The 16,573-nt window shown below is 39.9% G+C and overlaps 1 protein-coding gene across 2 annotated transcripts in view; it reads left to right on the plus strand.

Moving 5' to 3' along the window:
* Positions 1-340: 340 nt before the first annotated feature.
* Positions 341-16,573, plus strand: part of Snca (synuclein alpha) — an 89,166-nt gene continuing 72,933 nt past the window's right edge. Inside the window, exons 1-4 of one of the 2 annotated variants that reach the window (XM_051152260.1) lie at positions 347-506; positions 1,409-1,459; positions 2,553-2,699; positions 10,641-10,682. In XM_051152260.1, coding sequence (XP_051008217.1) covers positions 2,579-2,699; positions 10,641-10,682 — 163 coding nt within the window. In that variant the 5' untranslated portion in view covers positions 347-506; positions 1,409-1,459; positions 2,553-2,578. Of the gene's footprint in view, positions 507-1,408; positions 1,460-2,552; positions 2,700-10,640; positions 10,683-16,573 lie in introns of both variants that reach the window. The other variant, XM_051152261.1, reaches the window with a different exon arrangement.

The following is a 16,573-nucleotide window of genomic DNA, read 5'->3' on the forward strand; positions in this document are numbered from 1 at the left end:
AGAATGTAAGGCGATGCTTAAGCAATGAATTTTGGTCACATTCCTTCTACTCAGCATTTGTGGTTCAACCTACCTCCTTTCTAAATAACATGTTAAACAAGTCGTTTTCCCTCTGTCTCTGTTTCAAAATGCTTTTTTGGACTTCAGTTTTATTATTTATTATTCAGAATTTAGAAGTCAAATGAGTGCAAAGATCAGAGACATTTTCCCTCCTACATTTTTTTTTTTTTTAAATACCGCAAAAGCTTGATTTTGCTCCCAGTGCCCAACACAAGTTCAGAATACAAGAAAGGAAAGGAAAGCATTCCACTGGGGGAGGAGCTTGGCTCTCAAATCTACTCAGCTATAGGACAGCGGCATTCTCCTCAGCTCAGAAAGAAGTGGAGGTGCGTTAAGCAGTACAGAAATTGTTTCGAAGCGTGGGCATCTGCCTCTGCGTGTGTGCTGGGGCTGGAAGAAGGGTCTGTCAGCTCGAGTTCCACGCACCGCACCCAGAAGTCAGAAAGGTAAGAGGTGTGCAAAGTCGGCCTTTCAGTGGGGGCGGAGGAAGACACTGCCTGCAGTGGTCCCAAAGGGTGAATCCCACAGGCGTTACCTCCTAACCGTGTAACGCGGTTCTCTATGGGAAGCAACATTTCAAGAGCAAAAAAGCCTCCAGGCAGCTAGTTTTCGACGGTTGGGGGATGTATTTATTCCTTGCTCCACAGATGGGAGGAAAAAAAAAAAAAATCAGCGTCTGGCATCCTCTGATTGGTGGAAAAGAAAATGGTGATAGTGGAGTGGGAAAGAGGATTTGCTGAGCCTCCCCCTACCTCCTCGACCTGTAACTCTTCCTTAGTAGCCTCCTCTTCACACCCAGAACCCTTTTTAGACTCCTTCGGGGTTAAAGCAAATGGAAATCTCGGGCTGTGTTAACAAAAGCAACCCATAGGGTGTGTGCTCCCTCCCTAGGGCCTGGCTCCATACATGACAGTCTCAAGCAGTCTAGCCCTTGATGCCGCGTCCAGGTTCGTCCCAGAGGAGGTAGCGCAAAAGGAACTGGTAACAGTAGGAGGCAGGGACGGAGGGGGATGGGGCAGGAAAGACTACCGCTCAAGTTCAGCCGACATAAAGTAGCGGGGCCACTGAACTCTAGGTGAAGCTCAAGCTATCCTCTATTCTTTCCTCCCGGGGAGTGTGCTCCTGGTACCGGGAGCCTTCACGGATCTCCATCCAGTCTCCTCCCTAGGAAAGAGGCGAAGGCACGAGGCAGGCGAGGGGCGGGGAGAGGCGCTGACAAATCAGCTGCGGGGGCGACGTGGGGGAGCCAGGGAGCTGGAGCGCCCAGCAGCAGACGGCTGCAGGAAACAGCAGGTGCTGCCCCAGCCCCTCCGCCTAGAGCCTTCCTTCTGTCTCTCATTGAAATTAGATCTGGGGAGGAAAAGGAGGAACCTGAGTTCTGCCTAAGCTTCGAGCGCCGGTAAGTACCTGTAGATCGCAGCGGCTCCGGAGCCCTGGTTAAGAGGAATCCAGACGAGTCTGGAGGAGGTCAACTTCTGCTACCTGGGCGGTGAGGGATTCGGCCAGCGTGTGGAAAGTACATCACTTTCCTTCCGCTGGAGACCTGCCTTTCCATCCTCCCACAGCCCAAGAGAAAGGCCAGGTTGCCTGTGGCACCTGCTTTTTTAAGCAGAACCGCTAGGGGTGTTTCCTGCTGGGTGCTGGGTGCTGAGTGCTGTGTCCTGGAAGCTGGGTGCTGGGCGTTGGGTGGAACATAAACATCCAACTTTCATCCTCTAACCTAGGGACATTCTAGCTTCTCTCTGTAGAGTAAGGCAGATGCATTTGGCCAATGGTAAACAGAAGTACATTGGACACAGGCAACAGGTGATAAGGGGTTAATGAGCACGGGATGCAACTCCTAGGTTGGGTGACACTGAAGTGAAACTGCCCAAGTGTATGGACAGCGAAAACACCACCTGCCTGCTCAGGGCAGATAACAGACAGAGAGCTAGTGGTGGGTGGAAGGTCTTGCTAGATTAGAAAGGCTGAGCTGTAGGCAGTTGGCCTGAGGAGCAGTGCCAACTCCCCCCACCCCCTGCAAAGACTGACTCCCCTCTAGGTCCTTTTTCCTCTTGCCCCACTCCAGCTCTGTTTTTTTGTTTTGTTTTGTTTTTTTCTTAGAATGTCATCTTTGGGCCCTGGGATGTAGATGGGGTGGAGGGCATCCGTCTTCCCATGTAACTCCACTTCTAAAATGATGTAAGAACAGTCAGGTGACCCATCTGGATCCATCCCATCCTTACGTGGTATGCATGACTTTGTACTAGTTTTGAGTGAAATAATTCACACACAAGCAGCACCGTTCCTAATCATCAACAAACAAACACAACACAACACAACAAAACAAAAACAGTGCGCACTTACACGGGGGATGGGGCAGGGGGGGGGGGTCCCTATAATTTTTTAGTGATTTCATTCTCAGTTTTTTCCCCCTTCACCACTCTAGCTGTTTCAATCCTGTTTCCTTTTGCCTAAATTTTCTAATTCAAAATGCATTCTGTCTTCTCTAGTGTGGAGCAAAAATACTTCTTTGGCCATGGATGTGTTCATGAAAGGACTTTCAAAGGCCAAGGAGGGAGTTGTGGCTGCTGCTGAGAAAACCAAGCAGGGTGTGGCAGAAGCAGCAGGGAAGACAAAAGAGGGCGTCCTCTATGTAGGTAGGTAGTGACACTGTGACTGATGAGCTGGGATGGCTGCTGTGTGGTGTCTGATGCATGCATGTCACTGCCTCTCAGAGGAGTGACAGGTATGTGGAGGTGAGCAAATGTAAATCCGCATAGTAGCTCTGAGATACAAGTGAGGGGCATCGCTTGCTTTCCATAGACTATTTAATTGTGTTACTGACTTGGGGTCTTTATTTCAGTTTTCAGTGTTTCTGGGTGTGATTACATTGAATTTTAAAAACTGACAACCCATGAAAAATAACCAAGAACATGCTTACGAATCAAACCCATTTATGGCAGCAAGCATGGCTGCACATGCCTGTAATCCCAGCACTCGGGAAGTGGAGGCCCAAGGATCAGGAGTTGATGGTCATTTTCAGCTACATAGGTCAGCCTGGGCTACATGAGGCTCCATAACAAGACAAGACAAAATGAAATAAGCCTCATGTGCTCATGGCACTTTGACCTCTTTCATCATCACTATAGATGATACTTGGTAATTTGAATGAACTATCATTTTAAAAACAAGATTTTTTTTGCATGATTTTATTTAATATCTGGGAAAAATACACCTACTTTGGCCTTCAAATTTGAAGTTTTTTTCCCCAGTGCGTCTCCCTTTAGGGATGGCTTGGTCTGTGTGGACACAGGTGCTCAGGGAATGTCAGAAATGCTTGTGTTGTTCAGCTCTCTGGCCATGCATACAGGGAACAAGAAGAGGTTGCTACTTAATGCCTTTTTTTTTTTTTTTTTTTTTTTTTGCCTATGTGTGTACCTTGAAATATAAGCCAGCATGCCCTTTTCTGTGCCTTTCCCTGTGTAAAATGCTTGTAACTTTACAAATCCCTTCCAATACGTTGATGGAAGGACTGAACACACGTGTACACGCACTCATCCCCAGCAGAGACACAGGTGTGCACTGGAGCACAGATGCATGGCTCACCTGCCTCCTTGCTTCTTTGAGCATTTCCACCTTCGCAGGAGGGCACCTACTTTGGTGGAAGGCCAAGGGTAAACATCCAGATAGAAAAGGAGCAGACCAGGTGGCAGAGATGCTACACCGAGAAGTATCAAGTCTGGGAAGCCAGGCCGAGTCTCCAGCACATCAGTGGGAACATTTTCACTTGCAAACCTTTGCATGATTGTGTCTTCTCTTTCAGGCTTCTAGCAAATCATCTTTTTTCATTCTTCATAGATTAGTTTTACATTGACTTAATTAATCTCTTTTTCTACCTCAACACATCCCTTCAGAAAGTCTTGAAATGTATATTTTAAGAAAAAGGTGTCAGTGAGTTAATTTTGGTGTGTGTGTGTGTGTGTGTAACTATGAAATATACTGTTTTAGATAGAATTCAGAATGTAAAATCAGTTATTTGTAGATTTGAGGGGGCTCAATTTACCCCATTCTTCAATTTCAGGTTTCTGACTAGATTTTTCTACTTCAGTGGCTTAATAAATATATCTGTCTTCCTTTTAGACCACTGATTTTTAAGCAAAACTGCAAGTCTATTACTCTTTCTGGATAATAAACAGATTTTATCGAGTAGAACGCTTATTAGTTTTTATTGTTAGTTGTGAATTTGAGTAAATAAAATGATTGCAGTTTTCAAAGATTAATTTTGTTTTCTGTGAGGCAATTGTATAAAAGTATAACTTTAAATATGTCTAATGTTACTAATATTAACAATGTCTGTTACTCTAGTTAACACATGCATAATTAATCAATTGCTGATTATGTTCTGGAGTTTAATTAAAAGGTGAGCACATGCATAGAATTTAGGATGAAAAGTAACATGTGAAGATTAGAATTATAGTTCAGATTTTTGTCAACTCCTGCTGATGTTCGAACATACTTTTAACTCCACTGTTGAAGTCCATATAAAATCATCCATAGGCTATAACTAGCGTGATCCTGTTTCAGTCTTTATTTATCACACCAATAAGCTGGACTTGACTCAGAGGCTATAGAAAAATAAAAGGGGTGCGGACTACGGACTTACTGTCATACAAACTTAACTTTCATCCGAGGCACATCACTTCAACCTTTGAAATCTTCAGGAGGTCCCTTAATGTGTCTGAGACACCTTCTCTCTTTTACAAACATAGTTCAGGAAGTGCAGGTACTCTGCAGAGTTGTTGTGGAAATATGGTAACTGAGTGTACTCTCATATTTAGGAACCTTGAGTATTATCAGATGAGCTTTTCAACTCATTAGGTACTTTGCCAACAAGATTTGTTCTTTTTCATCCAATATATGAAACTATTATCAACAATTAACTGAAGGATTAGAAGTAATCTGGGCTGGAACAACACCTCTGTGATGTGCTTGTCTGCATGTATGCAGCACTGGGTTTAATCCTTCTCAAGAAAAACAAAATATTAAAAATAAAAGGTTAGAAGTATGCAAAAAATTTTATGGCCGAAAAGGCTTGTCAGAAAGATCACCTCATTCCCTTATTGTTAATCTTTGGTTAACTGACTTTTAAGTAATTGAAAAATTGCCATAGTAATCAGTGTGCTGTTTCTCTTTGTGATATTTGCACAAAATTTCAATTAACAAATTTTAGTTTCATAAAGAACAATCTCAATGGCATTTTATATAATTGTAAATTGGAGTAAAGTCATAAATTGTGCTTCACATAATGTTGGTTTTATAGTATTAAGTTGAAGAAAATCACTTCAAATTCAATTTCTTTGCTTGGTGAGCAGCAGTGGCCATAGATCTAACTATATGTGGTTAGATAGTCAACATATAAAACAATGATACAGCTGAGTTCTCACAGCCCTCTTCTTCTGCACCCTTGTGATGTCCCCAAAACCAAGACAGGGTTGTGGCAGGGAACCTCAGCTCAGAGAAGCCATCATCTATGCTGTCTCCCAGCTTCCACATCTTGCTTTTTATTTGCCCCCTGACACCTAATTTTTAGCTATATATTATCATTTATGGCTTGCCTGTAAATGGAGGCAAATTATTATTTATATGTTAGCAAAGATGAGGTATTGGTTTGAACTGCAAAACCTTCATCAAGACTATCATTTATCCTCCATTAAACAGGCATTCCATGAGTTCGTCAAATGTCAAATTCTTAGATACCACTGAGGGAGAAAATACAGACCAGGGATCAGTCAGTGAGCATTTCTTTTGATTAGTCATGATCTTAAAGGTTGTAGGGAGTAAAGATGAAGGATACAGAAAAGAGACATTCTTTTAGACAAGCTGTCCTGCTACCTGTGCAGTATATTCAAATTCCAGTTGAGACTTTATTAGCACCTGTCCCAAACACAATTTAAACATCTGTTATTGCAGTGCATAAATTAAGAGTAATTATGCAAGGTATAAACTTTACTGCTACCTCTTCACCCTCAAAATCATCACACAAATAACCAAAGCCCATTATAATTGGTGACTAAATTAAATCACTTCTTTCATTAATTGTCACTGAGTTGCCACTTTCCATCTGTTACACAATTCTCACGAATAGCAACACCTGTGGGTGTGTTGTATCTTGTCTCCTGGTGATAAGTCCATGTGCTGTTCTATAGAAATGCATCCCAGAAAGAGAAAACTGACCAGCTGAGGTGAAGGCACATCAAGGCAATAAAGTGAAAAATGCTGGGAGAAATTGCTTTATAGCGGAAACAGTTGACTATTCAGATTGTGGAAATGTACAACCAAATTTTAAATAATTTTGCAATTAGCAATTACCTCATATGTTGGTTAGTGTTTGTCAACTTGACACAAAGTAGAGATAGCAGATGTAGTCTCTACTGTAGTCTTAGTATACATGCTGTTAAAGGTCTGGAGGTATAAGCATACACTGAGAACGTGAGCCATATTCTCAGAGGAGGTAATGCCATCTCAACCTCGTGCCAAAGGAACTATCGTGGACAGACCATGACATGAAGAATTGTTGTGATGTGCATGAGAATGCCACCCCAGAGGCTCATGATTTTGGTCTCAGCTAATGGAACTGTCTGGAAAGGATTATGAGGTGTGGTCTTGTTGGAGGAGAGGCAGGCTATGAAGCTTTAAAAGTCACCCATCATTCCCAGTGTGCTCTTGGTTTCCTCCTCTTGGGTCACAATGCAAGCTCAGCTGTTCCTGCTGTTCTGCTCTCCCTCCACCACTGTGGACTCCAGCCCACCCAGTTTTGTAGGACCCCCCCCCATAAGACATATGCAAGGAGAAGAAGGCAAGCGCTGTTGAAACTACTTAATGCATTGTTTTTGCAAAAAAAACTACATGACGTAAGATAAATATTAGTTTTATTGTTTTATCCTTTCCTAACATACTTATAAATGACTCAGAATGTTTAATAATTTGAGTAATGTCCCTGAGCCTTCTCCTGATTATGCAGTTTCTCCATTCGTTAGCAGGTCGTGTACGCTGCACAGCTCAGCTTGTCTTTTTCGCAGCTCTAGAGTGCTTTGCAAAATGAGCAGTGCCTGTGAAATACACAAAGACAGCACACATTTAAAACGCTAGAGCATGTCCACTCAGGTTTACAAGTACGCCTTGCATTTTGTGGTGCTTCTTGTTTGGTGATCTTTCTTCTGGTTTCAGCTTCAGCTTTTCCTTCATAAGCACTTCTCTCTCTCTCTCTCTCTCTCTCTCTCTCTCTCTCTCTCTCTCTCTCTCTCTCTCTCTCTCTTTCTCTCTCTCTCTGTCTCTTCCCACCTCCCCCGTGTGTGTGTGTGTGTGTGTGTGTGTGTGTGTGTGTGTGTGTGTGTGTGTAAGAACTAGACCTTCACTAAGCCTGTATTAACACATTAAACAGCTCTGAGGGCTTTACTTGAACTGTTTCCTTTGATCCTTTTGCTAAAATAATGATGTAGATTTGGTTATTCTTTGGTATTAAACCTGGACTCTGGGGGTGGGGTGGGAATGTCTTTATTTTCAAAATGAAAGTTCCTACATATGCTTTAAAAAAAAGAGTTGAATTGATTCCTTTCTAAAATATCATTTTAAGTATGATATACACAGATTTCACTTAAGGCTATGCTTATGTATGGTCAAAAATATTTATCGAATGCTTTAATGTATTTCTTCATATGGACTTAGATACTCTTATTGATCATATTATTCAGATTGTAGAAATGTGCATCTCAATTTTAAACAATTTTGGAATTAGAAGTTACCTCATATGCTTTTTAGTGTTTGTCAACTTGACAGAAAGTAGAGCTATCTGGGAAGAGGAGATACTACTTGAAGAATTGCCTCCATCAGATTGACCTGTGGCAATGTCAGTGAAGGTATTTTCATGGTTGCTACTGACGGAGGAGGACCCGGCTCACTGTGGGTGGCACCACCCCTGAACAGGTGGTTCTGGGTGCTATGAGAAAGCAGGCTGAGCAAGCCATGAGAGCAAGCAGTGAGGAGCGATTCCCCAAGGCCTCTGCATCACTCCTGCCTCCAGTCCCTGCCATGCTCAAGTCCCCACTTTGGCTTTCATAGGGGGATGCACTGCCACACTGCAAGCTGAAATAAACCCCCTTTTCCACATGGTGCATTTGGTCATGGTGTTGATCACAAAACAGAAGAATTTGATTCATGAATAAGTTATGTACAGGAAATCGTGAAGTTCATTACAAATGTTGCTATCTGTACTTTATTTACTGAGCATTTGGACCCTAGTAAGCTATATGTATGATATGGTTTTGCTCTATTTTTTCCTATTTATTTTCTGTACTCTTAGCAAGATTTTTAAAAATAGTGCATTTAAAAGTATAGATTGGTATCTTTCTTCTCTTACATAGACCTAAATCTTTTTCAGTTTATATGTCCTCATTTCATTTTACCCTTTACCTGTGTCTAGATATGATTATTTTAGTTAATTCTCCTCTCTCCCTATCTTCATTCCTTTCTTCGTTTTCTTGGTAATATTGAGGATCCAATCCAGATCCTTTCACATCTGAAAATATTGCTTTACCAATAACTATGTCTTTAGCTCTATTAGATAGCTTTTGATTAAAATTTGTATTAGTTATATGTATATATTATGTAGATAAATGTGTGTGCATAAATTGTGGATATTAATTGTACAGAGTGAAGGGTTTCATTATGACCTTCCCACACATGCATTTCATAAACAGGGGTTACGTCCACCCTTCTAGTACTCAGTTTATTATTTGTAGAGACGATCCTTTTTATATCTCTTTGTTATCACAGCTGTTCTGTCTTCATTGTGTATACTCATTGTTTATGGTACTGTTCCATAAGAACATTTTTATGTAAACATGTACAACATGATCCTTCACAATGCGTGTATGCACTTTGATTATAATCCTTCCTCTATTATACTTTCCTTCCCTCATCTTTCCTCTCCACATCATTATTAGTGCTCTGTTACTTTTGTTTCTTTTTTAACACTCTGTATTGCACATATGGGAGAAAAAAAAATGATACCATCTTTGTGAGCTGCCTAATTTTACTTAACACGATGATCCATCCATTTTACTACACAGATCATTTCTGTCTTCTTTATTACTGAATAAAACTCAATTATGAAATTCCTTGCATGAAGAATTCTCAAAAAATTATAAATAGAAATTTTAGCCATGTCACTTCTGTGTTAACACCAGAGTCAGCATACAAAAATGATATACTGCATACCCACGCAGATTTGACCAGTCAACCATAGCATATTATGGAATCAGCCCAGAGTCTCACCAATAGATGAGTGAAAGAAGATACTCTGGTATATAAAACAAACAAACAAACAAAAACCCAGAGTTTTTCAAATCAACCTCAAATCTCCAAAAACATTTAATTCAAAAAATATGAATTATACTGAAAACAGCAACATTAGAAAGAGTAAGATTAAAATGGCTTACAATCTTACTTTTAATAACATTATTTGTTTAGTAATGGTCAAGACATAAGAATAATTCTTATCCTACGTACAGACCTAGTTTGAAAGTGCCCATAACATGCTATTACTTAATATTAAGCAAATCACTTAATTATGATATTTGTTACTTTTTTTTTTTTTTGATACAAGGTTTTTCTCTATAGCTTTGTCTGTCCTGGAATTCACTCTGTAGACCAGGCTGTCCTGGAACTCAGAGATCTGCCTGCCTCTGGGATTAAGGGAGTGCACCACCACTACCTTGCTTAATTATGATCTATGATTTTCTTATGAATGAAATGGGCATTGATTGGCTGCTTTAGAGATTAGGTAAAGTGAACACACACCAGAGGTTGGGCAGACATTGATGTACACTTCCTTTCCTTCCTCTTGTTTGTTGTGAGTTGCCGAGTCTCAGCTCTGCTGTGCTTTTATAACATCTACAGGTCTGCACACAGAATCTTAGTGAGCCCTGAATTATCTCACCTTTCCCCATCTCTCTGTAAGTTAATATATGAAGTATCAAGCAAGGGTTAGCTAAAAAGTCATGTTTATTGAAAATTTTTTTGTTTCTTTCTTTTTTAAAGTTAAGTTTACATTATCTGATGCACAAAGGCGCAAAACTCTTACCAATCAGTGAGGCCCCTTGTGATGTTTCCATGGATGTTTACATTGTGCGGTTAGATTACATGTATCTGTCACTTCAAATATGTGTCAGATCTTTTTTTTTTTTTTTTTTACAAGAACTGTTAGACTCCCTTGTAGCTTTCTCAGCCACACAGTGCCCAATTCCTGTCTCCGATCACCCCACTGGCACAGCGCAGAAGCTTCAGACTGCTGTCAAACTCCCTAACCACCCTCTCCAGGCCTCCTTCTTGAACTCAACCTGGAGAGGCCTCTGCTAGCTTTCCTCTGTGGAGGTGGCTGGATCGTCCCACTCTAGTGGTTTTTGTGTGCATTTGGTGCTGTTTGTCTTCTAAGGTTATCTTTGTGCATGAACTTCTGGATATAGAGAATTTTTTGATTGGGGCCTGGAAATTCAGACAGCTTGAGACTTATACATTCAATATTTTTGTTTTATTTTTAGGTTCCAAAACTAAGGAGGGAGTGGTTCATGGAGTGACAACAGGTACGTTCTGTTGGCTTTTATCCATTGGTGATATTCAAAATGCCCTCTAGGCCAACTGCACTTAATGCCTATGGTTCAAAGTACAGTTATAAAAACCACTGTCTACAGAAGAGCATTGGTATTCTTTTATTTCATGTATATATTTTTTAAAATTTTATTTTGGTTTGTTGAAAAGACAGAGTCTTGCTGCATAGGCCAGAAGTGGCTTCTGCTTCAACCTTCTAAATCCTGGGGTTACAGGCATGCACCAATGTACTGTGAATATTGACTTTGTTTAAACCTTATTGTTTATGAAGTACTTTTAAATAGACAAATATGGATTAAAGATTTATAGACAAATTGTCTAGTGGTCAAGAATGATGGCTTTAAATTTGCCAGCCATATTTAATCCTAATGTTTTGGTATTTGGGTATTTGCATAAAAACAAACAAACAGATAAATAAATAAAATGCAATGATGCTATTCCTTCTTCAAATATTTGATGTAGACATTTCTTTAGTATTTAGTATTTGGACCATAAATTAGACTGACTTAACCATTTCCTCTGTGATTAAGAGTCCTTAATATTGTTAGGAGTATTTTATTTAAAAAAAACTATATATATATAGTGTTTTATGTCTACTTGGCATAATTTCAAGAATTTCACTAAGCCTAAAATAAGACTTCATAAAGAGCAAAAATGACAAAGTTGATCTAGGAAGATGAAAAGTAGAGTGATAAGACTAAGAAAACCAAAGAAGGGAAAAATATAATCAAGTTGCCATAGCTTGGCTCTAGTCAAACTTCCAAACATGCGTTTATTATGCGTCAGACTTCCTGCAGCAAAAAGAGACCTGTCAGAAATGTAATTGACATGATTAGGAAGCCTCGCCATGATAACACCACAGCAAGTGTCCATCAGCAATGTGTAAAACAGAAACAGGAAAAATGTTGCTCTTACTTCAGTATGGGGAATATACAAACGCCAGTGTCAGCCTTGATTTAGATGTTTGTCTATTCTTTATTGCAGTGTGTGGTTTCTGGCTAGAGTCCTAACCTTCTCGTGATTTAATTTTCTCATCCATGAAAGACCTTGAAAACTGATAGAAAATACATTATATTACACAGCAGCAACCTGTGTCTTCCAGTAGCCCTTTCCTGAGAGCCTACACTTGCCAGCCAGGGAAGAAAAGAACATCATCCCAGTTAGCACACTGGTGAAGAATGAGGTGCACTGGTCAAGTAAAATTGAGGTCCAGAAACACAGTCTCTTTCGGAAGTTCACAGTGCTGATGGCCTCTCTGTTACTGTCCTACAGGAAGTGCAGACAGCGAGAGAGTAAGGAAGCTACTTGTTTTCTGTAGGCTGAAACTTAGGCACGATTGTAACAAGATAAAGAGATTAGACAGGTGGACAGTGTTAAGAAGAGGCTCAGCCTAGAATAATGGTGTTCCAGTTTTGATAGTTGAGGGAGAAAGCCATGTTGTTTGCAACACAGGTAGCAAGTGGTGAGATTCAGAGTCTGCTGCTAGGACCAGCTGCAGGGCTCTCTGTTGACAAATTTAGAAGTGTTTAGCATTCCCCTGAACAACAGTATGTAAAATATGACTTCTTATGTTGTGTGTAAAGAGAGTGGGGCCTAGAGGAGCAAGAAGACGGGAGGGCGAGCGGGAGGGAGGAAGAGACAGAGAAAGAGGTTTATGCAATAGACAACATTTTACAAATATTTTCTCAAGAATTATGGTCATCAAGCCTACATTTCTATAGTTTTATAATGTTGAAATTTAAAAAATTTTTAATTTTATTAAATTATTCAGATTACAACTAAATTTTTATCCCATCGTTTGTATCCTCCTGTTCTCCCTGACTCCGCTTTCACCTTATTCCCCTCCCCTGGTAGTAAACATCGAACCTCTACTCTGATCTAGCCAATGGACAGGACCTTCTCCACAGTTATGTGGAGAGTGGGGACTGACTCTGAAGTTTTTATATACTGTACTTTCCCTTTAGTATATTTAGAAAATTGTAATGACCCACGGTTCGTAAACTCACAAATATAGTATAACCTAGCCTTGAAACTTTCACTACAGAATACTTATTGTTTCAAATGGATGCAGTGTTTCACAAAATACTATGAGAGACACTGTTAGGGAGAAAGGACACAGTGGTGTAGATGTAGTCTTTCCACCAGTGCAGAACCCTGGTAGTTATGTAATATCAAATATGCTGTCACAGTTAGTCAAAAAGAGGCCACAGTAAGTACCATTCTTCCACATGACATATAAATAAATTTCTTAATTTGTTGAGAGGGATTATTTAATAGAACCCCCAAATTTCAATTACAGGGATAAATGCGTCAGTATGAAAATAGAGATAGAGTTGGTGGCTTATTGTACTGTATATAAAATGCACATTACAGGTGCATCATACTTGCCAGATAAATTTTCCCATTATTGTTAGTAATGTTCACACAAAGAAACAAGAGACATTCCTACAGCCTGTATCATTGTCCACCACTGTTGAAGTTCCCCGAAGATTCATCCCATTAGCTTTCTCAGCAGGAATATAAAATAAGAAACTTTGGTTCTAACTTTTCTATTTACCAAATCCAAGGACAAGAGAATCTCTCAGTCAGATAAGCCTTCAGTATAAGTGTAGAAAATAACTTAAATTTTGGCATTTTTGGCCTCATTGTATTGTTTCAGTTGCCAATATAGGTTCTGTGGCAGAGATATAAGAATTCATTTCATTAGATTTACTGAAAGACTTTGAAGTTGCTTTAAAATAAACTGTGGGGCTGCAGAGTGGGCTTAGCGGCTAAGAGCACTGACTGTGGTTGCAGAGGACCTTGGTTCACTTCCCACTTGGTAGTTCATAACCATCTGTGACTCTAGTTCCAGGGGATCCGACATCCTCTCCTGGCCTCCAGGGCCATATAAATACACATAAAAACACAGATGAATTGAAAAAAATGGTGATAAAGCTTAAATACGTATTTGATATAACTATATCAGGAGATTTTAAGAATATTTTTATTTAAAATTTGTTTATTTTATTATTGTTTTCATAACAACTTAATTATTAAAAATTTACTTTTACTAACTAAAATAATATATAAATCTATATATTAACATTAATTTGGATGTTAAGTTAGGTATTAAGTTCCTTTTAAGTTGAATTAAAAATTTAAGTTGAAACCAGACACGGTGGTGCACACCTATAGTCCCAGTACTCTAGGAGTCAGAGGCAAACTGTTCTCTGTGAGTCCGAAGCCAGCCAGGTCTACAAACCGAATCCAGGATTGCCAGGCTCCACAGCAAAGCCCTGTCTGGAAAAAAAAATTAAAAATTATTTGTTTGCTGTTTGCCATTGCATTAGATGACCAGTGAGAAACTGTGCTATTGATTTTAAAGAACTCAAAACACAGAGACATGGTAAATCATGGTAACATTATTAGTGTTTGCCACTGAGATATAGCCGGAAATGCACGGGGCTGTGGAGAGAGAAGGAGTTGTTTGGAGGTCTTTAGCAGGCTGAGACACTGAGAGGTAACAACACAGTGATCAGGTCACTGCATAGACGGGTGAATGAAGGTTTCTTGTCAGACAGAAGTCCATTCACCAACATAACCCATTGGCTGGGATAAGCAAGTCAGTTTGAGCTCTACTGTAGCTAATGATTGGGAAGTAAATACTTTTTTAAATATCCTGAGTTTAAGGTCTTTACCACAAAAATAAATGTCATTTATGAAATTAAAAAAAAAACACAAATAAGTTTGTTGTCTTTTGTTTTCTCCGGTAGTTTCAGTGAGTAGAAAACCAGGATAAAGACCTTAAACACACACACAGGAGTCTTTTTTTTTTTATTTTATTAATTTATTCATATTACATCTCAGTGATTATCCCCTCCCTTGTATCCTCCCACTCCTCCCTCCCTCCCATTTTCCCCTTACTTGTTTTTAAGTGTATTGGTTGCCACTACTATACGCTGTCACTTTATAATTGTCTTTACTTATTCTTATGATAAAACAGTGAAATGGAATCCTGTATGAATTACACTTAACTGTACAGTTTTTGTATTTTACAAACAACAGATTAAAGTGTGTATTTATATAAAGAAGTGTGCACATAAAGTGAGGCTCGTGGCTGGCAGAAAATGAGAATATGTAAAAAGGCAAAACCTATTTCTGCTTCCCTTGGAGATGTTTTAACAAGAAAATCTCAAGCAAAGCTTTTTTGGAGAAAAACATATCAACCTGCACCACAGACTTCAGCATGATCCCAGTGATGTTTAAAGCAAGATGTCTGGTATAGTGTTGCTCTGGCCTTTAAAATTAGGCTGTGGATACCCAGTGCTCTCCAGGAAGCCTCCAGCATGGCAGGCGGTTTATATGCAGACTCACAGTGGTTGAACCTGAAAGGCAGCTACAGAGTCACTTATGTAAATGCTGCTTGCAATCTGCAGGACCCTGGGGTTTCCCCACACTGCCTGGTTTAAGGTGTAAGCCCCATGATTTTACCAGCAGCTGCAGTTACATTTAGTGTCCCTTCCCAGGTGATTTTCTCTGCCCACATTATGGAATTGTTGGCCTTTCTGGCTAATGACATGAAATCTGTCTGGTTCCGTAGGCAGACAGAAAGCTGAGGTGCTGTGGTTCCTCTCCTCAGCGCCCACCGACAAGCTTCTTAGGGAAGCATGAGGGGAAAAACATGCGTTCTCTGCTTAGGTGAGAAAATATAGTGAGAATATGAACTCAAACAAGCAAACACTCTGAAATATGGGGCAAAAGAGAAAAAACAAAACAAACAAACAAAAAAAAAAACCCAAACAAACAAAAGATTGTAGAGTAAATGAAAGGCAAACATGACACCCATGTGGGTACAAACTGGGAGATGTCAGACTTTGTGGATATACGATGTAGAGGTTCAGGCAAAGAACCTTTTGTTTGTTTGTTTAACTTAGACTTATTTAAACATAATTTCCTGTCTTTCGTTTCTTGCATAGTACTACAGAGTTAATGGGAACTTCATCTTCTCTGAACTTCAACTTATTTAAAACAATAACTAAGTAACCATATTATTTTTATGGAAATAAGATATAAGTATATTAAATAAGTCTCTTCATTTTTCACACTTACTAAAATTCCAGATACTCTGTTCCCATGAAAGTGACTGAAATGCTCTCTTAACCCTTGTGTGGGTAGAGCAATGGCTCAGCGCTAATGAACACTTGCTGCTTTTCTTTTTTCTTTTTTTCTTTTTGATTTACATTCAGAATTTTATTTTATTTTTTTAGCTATAGTAATTTATTTTTTTAATATTTTTATTAATTTATTCTTGTTACATCTCAATGGTTATCCCATCCCTTGTATCCTCCCATTCTTCCCTCCCTCCCATTTTCCCCTTATTCCCCTCCCCTATGACTGTTCCATTATGATAGGCAGATTTGGGCCCAGGGGTCCCGCTCAAACTAAGGCACCAGCAAAGGACAATATAGCCAGTAAACTTTAACCCCCTACCCAGATCTAGCCAATGGGCAGAACATTCTCCACAGTTGAGTGGAGAGTGGGGTATGACTTTCACAGGTACTCTGGTGCCTCATAATTGACTATGTCCCTGGAGGGGGAGACCTGGTGGCACTCAGAGGAAGGATAGCAGGTTACCAAGAAGAGACTTGATACCCTATGAGCATATACAGGGGGAGGAAATCCCCCTCAGGAACTTGCTGCTTGTCTATGGGACCAGAGTCCCAGACTCTGGTTCTCAGCACCCATGCTGAGACGCTTCCTGCCTCCTGCAACTCCAGCACCAGCGGGCCTGATACCACTTCTGCATCTGTACACATGTGCACATACCTGACCCCCCAGCCACAAAAGTACATAATTAAAAAATAAACAATCTTTTAAAAGAACT

This window comes from Acomys russatus, chromosome 10 (genome assembly GCF_903995435.1).
Source record: "Acomys russatus chromosome 10, mAcoRus1.1, whole genome shotgun sequence".
In the NCBI taxonomy this organism is placed as follows: Eukaryota; Metazoa; Chordata; class Mammalia; order Rodentia; family Muridae; genus Acomys; species Acomys russatus.